A 12,338-nucleotide genomic window follows, 5' to 3' on the forward strand; every position below is an offset into this window, starting at 1 on the left:
GATAACTCCCGCTTGTGTTATGTTGACACACAAAACCAGCCAGTACACTTAGTATGAAGGGAAACTGAGAAGCACTTATATCCTCGCAAGCTTTCTTTAGCCTTGCAGTAGAAAGGTGTGCAAACATTTGAAAGGCAGCAGAACATCTTAGTCACTCCTTTTAAAGAATTTGAGAATAACTCAAAAAGGCAGACAGATCAATATTTCATTGCATATGAAATGCTACTTTATAAGTAGTAAGAACCTATTCAGAAAGCTGATATCTTTTTTCAGATGGAGATACCCATTTTAAAGGATACCCCAGGGAATAGATGATTTTCATTCTGAATTAGCCCTGTGCTCTGTACTTCTTATTAATTGGTAGAAAATATACTGCAAGATGAGCTAAGTGGGTCTTTAGTAACTCAGGATCTCCAAATTTGTACCTTTAGGAATCCTAAATTCAACAATTTCTAGTCCCGAGCAGTTTGCCAGATGTGCCAAGCATCATTGGGTCACCTCGCTTTTCTCATCACTTGCAGCCAACTGATCGTTCTCCAAGGATACTGTTTTCTCTAAGCCAGTGCGGACTAGAATGCTGGGTGAAGGCTAGTTTGTAGTCTTATTGCTTTGTAAAAAATGTCAATTCATTGATTGTAACAGAAAACAATAAAAACATTAAAATAAACAATAGCCTTAGTGCATCTCTTCTCCCTCCCGACCTTCGCTTTAACCAAGACTCCAGTTGATCATGTGCAGTGTCTGTAGGCTTCCCATAAAGAGACACTGAGGCTGGGAGCACTCTGGTCTCGCTTGGACTCTCAGCTGTGATCTTAGAAGGAAGAGCCTTTCCATTATGGAAGGTATTTTGTTTTGTTGACTTCTGCCCTCCACAAAAATAAGTTTTTAAAAAGCGATATATCAGAACGCCACCCCCAGAGCTACTGTTTGTTATGTCTTCATCCAATTCATTGATTCTAGTCTACACAGAACCGAGGCAATGGATCACTTCCTTATTTTGGGTTCCTAGCTTTGGTGGCTTCAATGATTTGGCTTTTCTGACTTTAGTAATAAACTTTCCCTTCAAACTGAGACAATACACCAAGGTTCACATGATTAATATGGGGTTTGAACTTTATCCAGAGGTACACCATGTTTTGTATATTAAAGATAACATCGGACAACACACGAAGCTGATGGGTACACAGATAAGACTTGATCTCCTGAAAAGTCATCTGTAAACTTTGATCAAATCTTTTCAAATGTTCTACATCTCCATCTAACCTACTTCCAAAACTTGATCATGACTGCATGACTAGGTTTTCTAATATGAAGTACAAGTAATTATTTTTAGTTTTTCTATTGTAGCCACTAAATACCAGTAATTGTTTCATGCTAAAAATCACATGTGCTTTTAACCACAAAAAAATGTATTAGGTATCATAACAAGTAGCATGAGGCTCCTCCCACCTAATACTGACAAAGAGCTGTAAAGAAGAGAGTCCTGTAACAGCTGCATTCGGACTTCCACAGGATGACCTTCACCCTTCACCTACTGGCACAGGTCCTTCTCCAAGCTTAGTATGTTTGGTGCTCCTTAAAGCTGCAGTGTCTTTCCAAGTTAGTATGTATCCTAATCATCCATAACTTTAAAACATAATCTAAATTGCATGTGGGAAATTTTTACTAACATATAAAGGGATACCTTAAAGGATACTAGACAACTTGAAATATGTTTTCACTATAGGAATAAAATTTGAACTGAGGATGACTTGTACAAAACTGAGACCTGACTCCTCTGCACATTTGACTGTTCGAGAAATGGGAATCCAAGATGACTCCGGTACTGAAAAGAGCTATGAAGACGCGTGTGCTCCTTCCAGTAAATCCAGGCCAACTAGTGTCAGTAGCTCTTCTCCAAGGAGCTTGTCCTTTATTCCAACACTTCCCTGAGAAGGCCCAGGATATCCTGGGGATTAACCCACATTCCATGGCCTTTCCATGGGTTTCTTAGTTGATCTTCATCTATCACCAACACCTGACACCCACCCCAAAGAAAGATTATGGTTTCTGAGAAACCATTATTGAGGAAGTTCCAATGACAATCTGGAGGAGGTATTTCACCAGTTCTGACCCCGTGAACATTTGTGCAACAGGGAGCTGCTCCTCTTGCTTCCTACACCTGTCCCTAACCGGGCAAAGCAATAAGAGATAGTTGTTTCCAAATTGTCTTCATGCCCAGCCTCTATGGCAAGGCTAGGTGTTCTGAAGGTGACAGTGGTACTAATTGCCTTAGAACTTTACTCATGCCTGCAAAGTTGAAGGAGACTGGCAGGAAGTAGGAGGAAAAGGTCCAGGGGAGCTGGTTATTGAGAACTTACCTTGGGCCTGGAGTAATAATTTTTCAACTGTCATAGTGCTTGGGGTCCTATAGTGACCTTATGTACATATAATAGAAACTCCTCTGTTTTTAACTACAAAATCTGCTACAGATTTTTGCTTGTTTCCCACTTTAGTATAAAACCATTCAAGGAACAAAATTCTAGAACATGCTCCTCCTCTTAGCTCCACTGCCACAACCCAGAGCTTGTATAAGCTGCCTCAGATTATGGTCCACACAAGCATGGAGTCTACATGTGTCTTGATTAGGAAGGTCTACCTAGAAGTTCAAAGCACCTAACTATGGCAATGCCTGCTCCACAGTGCTAACAGAAATTTTTGTCAAATGTCACCAAGATACAGGGATGATGTCTTAGTCAGGGTTTCTATTCCTGTACAAACATCATGACCAAGAAGCAAGTTGGGGGAGGAAAGGGTTTATTCAGCTTACACTTCCACATTGCTGTTCATTACCAAAGGAAGTCAGGACTGGAACTCATGCAGGAAGCAGGAGCTGATGCAGAGGCCATGGAGAGATGTTATTTACTGGCTTGCTTGCCTCCCCTGGCTTGCTCAGTTTGCTCTCTTACTGAGCTCAAGACCACCAGCCCAGGGATGGTACCACCCACAAGGGGTCCTCCCACCCTTGATCACTAATTGAGGAAATGTGTCACAGCTGAATCTCACGGAGGCATTTCCTCAAGGGAGGCTGCTTTCTCTTTGATAACTCCAGCTTGTGTCAGATTGACACACAAAGCCAGCCAGCACAGACGAGTCAAGCAAAGTTAGATAACTTGAAAATGCATTCCTCATCATGTAACAGACTCCATGAAGCATAGACAGAGGGTTCTTCTCTGAGTGCTAGGCATGGGGAAATGGAGGGAAGAAGAAGCATGCCTTTCTCTAACATCAAAATTGATGCTTATGTCTGTTTAGTCTTCTGTGTGAAACTTTAGGAGAGACTTCTCATGCTATTGAGAATCAAAAAGGAATCCATTAATCTAAGAGGCAATTGTCTTCCTTTGGATCAGGACGTTTTCTTCATCCTCTCCTTAGCTTGCTATTCATGCCACATATTTATTTCTTAAAGGCTTGCTTCCAGCTGTCTTTTTTTTTTTTAATGAAAAGAAACTCCTTCTTCTCGAACCTGGAAAACAGAATGTATGTCAGTGTGTGTCACGACATCCAGTGACTGGATGGCAGGGCACACTCAGACCCATGTGAACCCTTTCCAGAGGGAAGCAGGCCTCAACAGCTCTCCATGCCGCCCCCCCAAAAAAGCAGGGGTTTAGGCAATTATCCACTAGCAGAAAGCAGACTCTGGTGACTCACCCCAAGGGCTGGCTGTCACTCTTCATTTCTGCCTCCCCTCCCCCACTGGAAAAGACGCTGCAAACACATCACAGGTTTGCTCCAGACCCGTGCATCAGAAAACCCCTTTCCTTTGTGCACAGCAGTTGAAGGATTTTAGGCTCTTATGTGAATAGGGGGCAATTAGTCATCACACTGCTCAGCAAGGTTTCCCTGTTCATCTCCTGACAGAAGCAATTGCCGATTCACTTGTTTTATTCATTCTTGGACACAACTGTGACAAGGTGAAATGTGGGTGTGTTTTGAAGGCCCCTCCGTAAGCAAATCCTTCTGTGGCTTTGCTGGACAGACTCTGCCTTGGAGAGACCCCAAATCAGTGGGGTGACACTTCTCTAGGTAAGGCCAGCAGTCAAGCCACTCCCCTAGAGCCCTCTAACTGGGCCTTACACTTAAGGCAACCGTTCAGGCAGCTGTGAGATCTCTCTGGCCTACCAATGACTCAAATTTCTCAGACTTAGATCTCAGCATCTTCCATGGAGCCAACTTTAGCCTCCTCCAACAAGATCGATATTTATTATTGGCAATCCTGTCAGCTTACCTTGAAGGGCTACCAGTAACTCATTTACCAAAAATGAGTAGGCTAGGCATGTACCAAATTTTGAAAGTGAATGCCTCCATCTGTTCTGGGAACTGTGCTCACTGCTTTTCAGACATTGTATAAAAGGTAGCTACTTATTCAGTTTCTTCTAATTCCCTTCTCCTAAAGGCAGATGTCATTTACAAACCATGTTTCAATAAACTCTCAGTGAGGGTGCAGAGACACTTTGTTCCTGCCCAGCATCCATTTCTGAGTTCATTCTTGTTCCTTCCAGTTTCTCTTTACAGAGAAGCACTGGCCTCCCTGACATGGACATGGAAAGACATTTCCGTGCTTCAGGGAAGAGTCAGAAGGTGGATACTGGGACCTAGAAAGCAGGATTCCACAATTTGTGGTCGACCCCTGGCTCACTTCTGACCACCTTCTCCCTAGTTTTCAGTTTGACCTGATACAAACTCACATGCTTGTCCACTGTGAAAAGAATTCACTCAGAATTTCAAGGTCTGTTTGTACTTTAGAAATCCCCTTTGCTCCGTGAATTCCTCAGTATTCTGCACAAATGAATTAAAGGTCCAAGGCTTGGCACTCACAAGTTAACCTGGCATGAAGGACTTAAAAAAATATAACTAGAATGTTTTTCCATTTCAAACGCTTATCACTTCCCTACTCCCTGGATACGTAGAATTTAATAAGTAGGGGAAGAACTTTATTTGAACTTGTTTGGCTATTAAAAAAAAAAAGATTTGAAAAGAAAAGCAAGACATTCCTTGCTGTACTAACCCACATGATGCCCTGAGCCCTGAAGCAACAGAGTTTCCGAGGGATTGTACCTTTCTCTCAAGCTCCTTCGCTCTAGCTCTGAGTTTATTGACTTGCGATTCTGCGGCCTCTGCTCTCTCCTTGGCTTCGTTCAACTCGTGCTGCTGCTTCTTATACTTAGAAAGGTATTGATTAGCCTGTGCCTCCTGTCAAACGAAAACCACAGAATGTGAAGGTACAGCCGCTCCTAAATGGCGGTCTCTGCTCTGAAACAATAGACTGGAAACCAGAAGAGGATACAAACCCAGCCTGAATCAAATGTGTCACTTGGGTCTAAGACATACAAGTTAGGCTTAAGAGGAGGAACGGAGGCTGGAGAGACGACTCAACAGTTAAGAGCTATAGCTGCTCTTCCAGAAGACCCAGCAGGCTTTCCTGTTGAATACAGCTCACAAGCACCTGTTAACTACGGTTTCAGAGCATCTGATGCCCTCTTCTGGCCAATCTAGGCACGAGAAAATCATATAAAGATTTTATACAAATCTACATGTAACGCAAAGTGCACGTGCATATAAAGAAGAATGAAATCAGGAACTTTTGTTTTAAGAGAAAGAACAGAGATCCCTTTTACAGCTGTTGTCCCCTGGAAATTCAGAATGGGTGAATATTCACCAACTGTATGACTTTCACACACTTGCATACTAGAAGCAGTCATAATTATTGGCTTAAAATCAGATTCACATCCTAAGCTACCCTCAGGAACAGGTGGTTGTCCTTTCAAGTTATGCATTGATAAGTTATTCTTGGGCATAATAGCCAACTATACAATTCAAAATTTCCTAAAATATCAGGCATAAATTAATACATATGTCACTTAAGCTTTAATGTATTTGTTATAGAAAATTTGATCTGAGGCCAATTAGCTAAGGAGTAAGAAAAAGGACATTTAAATGATAGTGGGTTTGCTCACATTGTTGCTGGGTTCATCTGAAAAAAAGTGTATTACAAATTTTGATTGTGTTCACGCAAAATCTAAAGCTGAAGGAGACCCACAAAGAAACCCTACAAAAATTTGCCAATCCTGCATGGCACCCTGATTTTATCCTTGGCTCATTTCTGCTAATGTATATGTTTGAGTCTAGCCACCAGGTCAAGGGAGAGAGGTCCGGCTTCCTGCAGGGAAAGCAGCACAATTTTCTTGTTTCTCCCTCCTGTAAGCTATAGTGCTAATTTATATAAAAGCGGAGAATGGACAGATGTGGCTGGTGTTCAGATGGTTGTCTCTGCTGAGCAGTTTCCCAAGCTCAGAGCATTAACCAAAAGCAGTGGCTGGGAACTCCACGATGCTGAACCGGCACTTACGACTGCTTCCACCTGCTGTTTGTAACTCTGCACTTTCAGCTGAAGTTTGTCAGACAGAGCCTGCATCCTGCTCAGATTTTTCTTGTCTTCTTCTGCCTGAAATGCATAGACATAAATGGGAAATTCATTTGAAGGATCCAACAGTGTGCATTAAATGTACTCCCACATGAGGAATTAAAGGTTGGAATTATACACATATATATCTTTTATACAATCTGATAACAGTACATTAAAAGATACATTTAACTCTGTACATCCTGAGTTTTGAGACCGTCTGAAAGGCTCTGAGAAATGGCAATGACTTTTCTCTTGATCTTTACAGCCAGCCCACCAGTCTTTGCTTGAATGGAAGTCAAGGTTATTAGGTTTAATATATTCTTCAGTCTTTTCATTCCCGATAAGCTACCCTTACCTAGGATTTCTTCCTAGGAATAACATTTATTATTACAAAAGTCATTTATGCAAAATGGATATCCAAAAGCCCTCAATCAAAACAAGTGAACCTCTGAGCTTCTGAATTGGCATTTGACTTCATGTAATAAACTACAGGAAAGCTAAGTTTCTTGGCATTCGGCCACGAGCATCAGTAAAAGTGGTGAGCAATGGTTTGCAAACTGTGGATCTTGGTGTGGCCACCATCCTCAGTTCTGTCATTGCTTGTGCTTCAACACAACATGGAGACATGGAGAGGTAGAGTTTCTCAACAGTTCTCCATGGAGTCTTTGACATTCTAAGGAAGAAGGATGTTGGTGTGACACTTCATGTTCCTGACCCTCTTCCCACACTGCTAAAAACACTGCAGGATTTTCAATCCAAAGCTGTTGAACCTCCAAAGAAACCAAGTGTTTCTTCTGAAGAGTGAGAGACTAATTTAATAAAGATTACTTCTGAGCTCATTTCTTTACTGGCTGTAGTTTACCTCTTCTACCAAGTACATTCCCCCAAAGACACTAAAGTCAAGTGGTAAAAGCTGACATGAGAAGGTCTTTTAAGACCTCCAAAAGAGGGGTTGTAATAGAAAGTCATAGGATGTGTGATCCCCGAAAGAATGATGGATCTCAGATCCCTTTCCTGGCCTTGAGATTAGCATGTTTTGCTTTATAGACACCAAAGCAACAAGAACAACATCATGGGTCACTAAGGTCCTCTGTCATAGTGATGACAAGCTGACTTTACAGTGTGACATTGGTCCTCCTCCTACTCTGTAAATTCCCACTTCAAATAGGCTTGTCTCCCTCCCACAGCATTCTGCCTGCTACTCCTTATATTGGTTTGGCTAAGCTACGTCCAACACCTGACCACATTTCTGTTTGTTTGTTTGTTTGATTTTCAAGACAAGATTTCTGTGTGTAGTCCTGGCTATTCTAGAACTCACTCTGAAGATCAGACTGGCTTCAAACTCACAGAGATCCATCTCTTTCCACCCAGCATCTTTTTAACACCTGAAAGCAGCCTCCCATCCCAAGTTCTGTCTGACACTACAATTTGATACTAATCTTAAGATTAGCCAAGCCCTGAGGAAACACATAGGGTTCAACCTGGTTGGGGAGCTGAGGCTAACCTGTGTTTTAAATAAAATCTCTCCTCCACTTTCAACCACTGTAGAAGGATGAAGAAATTAAAAATTTTGTAACACTATCTATATACAGCAAATTCTAAAACCAAGAGAGTTAGTTCCTATTAACTTACCGAGGAGACAGATATAACCAAAGAGGCCAAGCAGAAGTAAGCCGGAAAAAGCTCTAAGTGGGTGCTTCTCCTGGGATTGTTCATCCCACTGAGAAGGTAAAGCCTCAGATGTGAAACCTGAGTTCACGTCTCCCCTTTCAGGCATCACCTAACTGTGTTAGTCATGACTGTGTGTTGGGTGTCCCTTCCAGAAAAGAACCTGTCATTCAGCTGCAGGAAGTGCCATCACATGACAACTATCACAAGCAGGGACTTTTGGAGTCAGTCACAGCAATGGCACCGAGTCAAACAGTTCCAGGGAATAACTGGACTTAGTGGAACAGGTGAGCCAAGTGTAACTACTGCTGTCTGGCCATTTCTGCCTGACAGGAGTCTCCTATCTAGGCAACTGCCATGCTGGAGATTTTCTCCACATTTCCCCAGGGCCTTCTGGAGCTACCTGGAGGCTCGCTTTGTCCCACCCATCCTTTCACACTTGGTGGCTCTCAGCCTGCACTTTGACGTGCCATCTGTCACTCAGAGTCCATCTTGCTCTTCAGAGCTGTAGCTGTCAGAGAATCCTGTGCACTTGCAATGTGATCCTGTCATCTTGGCCCTGAGCATAGACCCGACACTGTGACTTTAACTTTTGCTTCCCTGTCCCTAAAAATAAAGATGCTGTGTCTACACTAAATCGTGTAAAGTGTGAATAAAGTCCATGCACAGATTCCTGAATACAGGATGTGTCAGAGACAAAATGAGGTAGCTGAGTGGAGAGCGGAAGGGGCACGGTCAAGCTTTACCTTCTACACAGTGAAAAGCTACCAATCTTAGGCCTTGCATTCCTGGAACATTTCTTTAGGCTCCTAAGTTGACAAATGGACAGTGAGCACAAGCTGTTAAATTATTTTAGAATAAGATCACACTCAGTTGCTTTTCCAGTGTGCAGTTATAGACTCTTCCCAGAGGAATTTACTTGGAAAAGAAGACAGTTGTGTTCTTCTAATAATGACATTTTCCCCCTAAGTGACACCTGTGAATGTTCTATCACAAAAATTCTGCCCTATAGTCAAAAGTTTATATTGATGTTAGGAAAATGAACTAAATTGACTCAGAATCAACTTTAAATATTACTTTAAGAAAGCCACTAATATCAATCAGTGTGGGGATCTTTATAGACCACTTTCAACTCACAGGGTTCAGTTCTAACATATAAAGTACTGCTCAGTGGGTATCTTCTGACTTCCTGGTGGGAAGTCATATGTAACTGAATGCATATACTTGAAACACTGCAGAGACACAAGGGGGAAAAAGGGAAATGCACTCTATGGAGTCCCTGGGACTCTCTGCTTAGCCAAAGGGCATGTGTGAACGGCATAGCCTGAAATCTAATTCATGAGAACATGAGTCAACAAAAGAAAAAAAGGGAAACAGAGAATAACTCTAAGTCAGGACATGGGAAGCATCAATACTGTTGAGGAAAAAATTAATCAGCAGCAGAGCAAAAATGCACTCTTTGTGAAAGTGAAAATAAAATGCAGGTTTGGTTTTGGTTCTATAACAGCCGTTCTCAACCTGTAGGTTTCAACACCTTTGTGGGGGGGATTGAACTACACTTTCATAGGGGTCAGTTAAGACCATCCAGTATATTAGATATTTACAGTAAGATTCATAGCAGTATCGATGTTATAGTTATAAAGTAGCAGCAAAAATAATTTTAATGCTAGAGGGTCATGACAACATGAGGAATTATTAAAGGGTCATGACATTAGGAAGGCTGAGAACCACTTCTAAAATGAAATATTTATAGAGAAAAACAATAAAAACAGTTCATGGACAAGAAAAAAATACATTATTAACAAATGATGTCCCACTCCATCATAATAGGCAGTTTCTCAAATTTAGTGCAGAGTCACAAAATGCAGAATCTCTAAGGTTGTTACTTTTTTAGTCATGCCAACTTTGACTTTCAGAGCTCATTGTTTAAAACAATGTCAAGCTTATCTTAGAAAAAGAGCCATGTATTCAGAAATCAACTGTCCATGTGTCCGGAGAGATGTTGCAGTATGTATAAGCATTCTTTGTTCTTGTAGAGGACATAGCTTCAGTCTCAGCATTCACATGGTACAGAACTATCCAGAATTACAGTTCCAGGGGACCCAATACCCCATTCAGAAATCCTCAGGCTCCCAGTATACGCACAATGTATCTATGTACATGAAGGTACAACACTCAAAACAAATAAAATAAAAAATAAATGAATAGATAGATAAATGGATAGAGGATAGATAGGTAAGTAGATAGATAGATAGATAGATAGATAGATAGATAGATAGATAGATAGATAGATAGATGGGTAGATAGATGGGTAGATAGACAGACAGATAGATAGATGATAGATAGATAGATAGATAGATAGATAGATAGATAGATAGATAGATAGATTGATTTGGTCACTGACCTCCTGTGGGAATGGTGTTAGTCAACCAGTTATAACAGAGCTGAAAAATTACTGTTATTCGGTGTATGACTGAAGAAAACGTAAGGCAAGAGGCCATGGCAGAAGAGCCCTAAAACAATTGCTAGGCCATTGTGAATTTAACAAAGGCTTTGGAGACCTCTGCAAGCTCCTTACAAAGCTTGAAACACTAAAAGGTTTACATGAACACAAAAGAATGATCATGATCATTATCTTCGGACGAGCAAACATATAATGAGAAAACGAAGCCAAGAAAGTTACCATGGGCAGATTTGTGAAGAGAGAGGTCCCTCCGCAAGAGGAAAATCAGAAAGAACCTTCGAGAGAGTATTTCAGAAGAAGCAGTTACTGTTGAGTGAGATGAAAGTCCACCTAAGTAACATATGACATCGGAGCAGTACAAGATATGCAGGCACAAGGCTGCGATAGTTAACAAGCCAAACCCTGTATAAGCCTAGGCTAATGCGTGTGTCTATTTTTCTCTCTTATTATATAATTAAACTTGTATTGTATATTCATTGGTGTTTTGCCTGCACGTATATCTGTGTGAGGGTTTCAGAAGCCCTGGACCTGGAGTTACAGACAGTTGTGAACTTCCATGCAAGCGCCGGGAGTTGAGCTGAGAACCTCTGGAAGAGCAGCCGCCCATGTTCTTAAGTGCTGAATCATATTTCCATCCCTTAATGTGTGTTTCTTAATAACAAAATAACTATAAAGTAAAAAACCTCTATGGACATGTATGAAAATGTCATAACGAGACCTATTACTCTGTATAGTTTAATATATGTTCATAAAGAAATTAAAAATTATAAAGTGAGAACAAAAAGGATGGATAATAAAGGTGTAGCACATATTTTTTAGTGAAACTTTACTAAGCTATAAAGAAGATAAAATTTTCAGGAAAATGATGAAACTGGCAGTGTTATATGAGTGAAATTCAGGCTCAGAAAGGCAAACACCATATGTTCCTTCGTACGCAGATGCTAGCTTCTGAGACACATATTATTTTCTACCTATAAATCTGCATGGATTATGTGGATGTTGGTGTAGGTAGAGACCAGGAAGGTAGGAACGTGAACAGAGTGGGGAAAGAATGCAGCAGAGAAAAACCAACCAAAACTTATGTATGAAGATGCCATAAAGCAACTGGCTATTTTGTATGCTAATGAAAAATAAACAAAAGAGATATAAAAGGGGAAATATACATCTATACAGTTACTTAAGAACTGGGAGTTACTGTGAGTCAAAAAATTAAAATATATTTAAAATTTATAAACTAAATCATTCAGCTGGGGAAAATTAAAAATACTGTTTCATAAATCCATGACAGCTAATATACCATGCTGATAAAGTCCACAGTACTGTGCAGTTATGTCTAGAACTCATATATTTTCTCACCTAAGTAACTTCTGATTCTTTAAGATCCATTAATAATAATGCCCTACATATAAGGTATATCATTTTTAGGGTATTAAAAACATTTTTAATCTGGCAGTTCCTCAGAAAATTGGAAATAGTTCTACATGTAGACCCAGTTATACCACCTTGAGCATATACCCAAAAGGTACCCCACAATACCACAAGAACACATGCTCCACTATGTTCATAGCAGCCTTATTGGTAATAGCCTGAAGTGGGAAACAGAAGAATGGATAACAAAAATGTGGTTCATCTACACCATGGAATGCTATTCACCTATTAAAAACGAGGACATCATGAATTTTGTAGGCAAATGGATAGAACTAGAAAATATCATCCTGAGTGAGGTAACTCAAACACAAAAGGACATGCATGGTATGTAAT

At 40.7% G+C, this 12,338-nt stretch overlaps 2 protein-coding genes across 3 annotated transcripts in view; one reads left to right on the forward strand and one right to left on the reverse strand.

Moving 5' to 3' along the window:
• Positions 1 to 667, forward strand: part of LOC100909977 (leukocyte surface antigen CD47-like) — a 64,862-nt gene extending 64,195 nt beyond the window's left edge. The window contains exon 9 of the transcript XR_010056134.1: positions 432 to 667. The gene's annotated coding sequence lies outside the window, so the exon portion shown is untranslated. The remainder of the gene's footprint in view (positions 1 to 431) is intronic.
• A 2,112-nt stretch (positions 668 to 2,779) lies between these two features.
• Myh15 (myosin, heavy chain 15) overlaps positions 2,780 to 12,338 on the reverse strand; it is a 141,345-nt gene continuing 131,786 nt past the window's right edge. The window contains exons 20-22 of one of the 2 annotated variants that reach the window (XM_039088868.2): positions 6,389 to 6,484; positions 5,098 to 5,232; positions 2,780 to 3,505 (exon numbers count right to left, since the gene is read on the reverse strand). In XM_039088868.2, the coding sequence (XP_038944796.1) occupies positions 3,476 to 3,505; positions 5,098 to 5,232; positions 6,389 to 6,484 (261 nt within the window). In that variant the 3' untranslated portion in view covers positions 2,780 to 3,475. Of the gene's footprint in view, positions 5,233 to 6,388; positions 6,485 to 12,338 lie in introns of both variants that reach the window. The other variant, XM_039088869.2, reaches the window with a different exon arrangement.

Source organism: Rattus norvegicus, chromosome 11 (assembly GCF_036323735.1).
Source record: "Rattus norvegicus strain BN/NHsdMcwi chromosome 11, GRCr8, whole genome shotgun sequence".
NCBI lineage: Eukaryota > Metazoa > Chordata > Mammalia > Rodentia > Muridae > Rattus > Rattus norvegicus.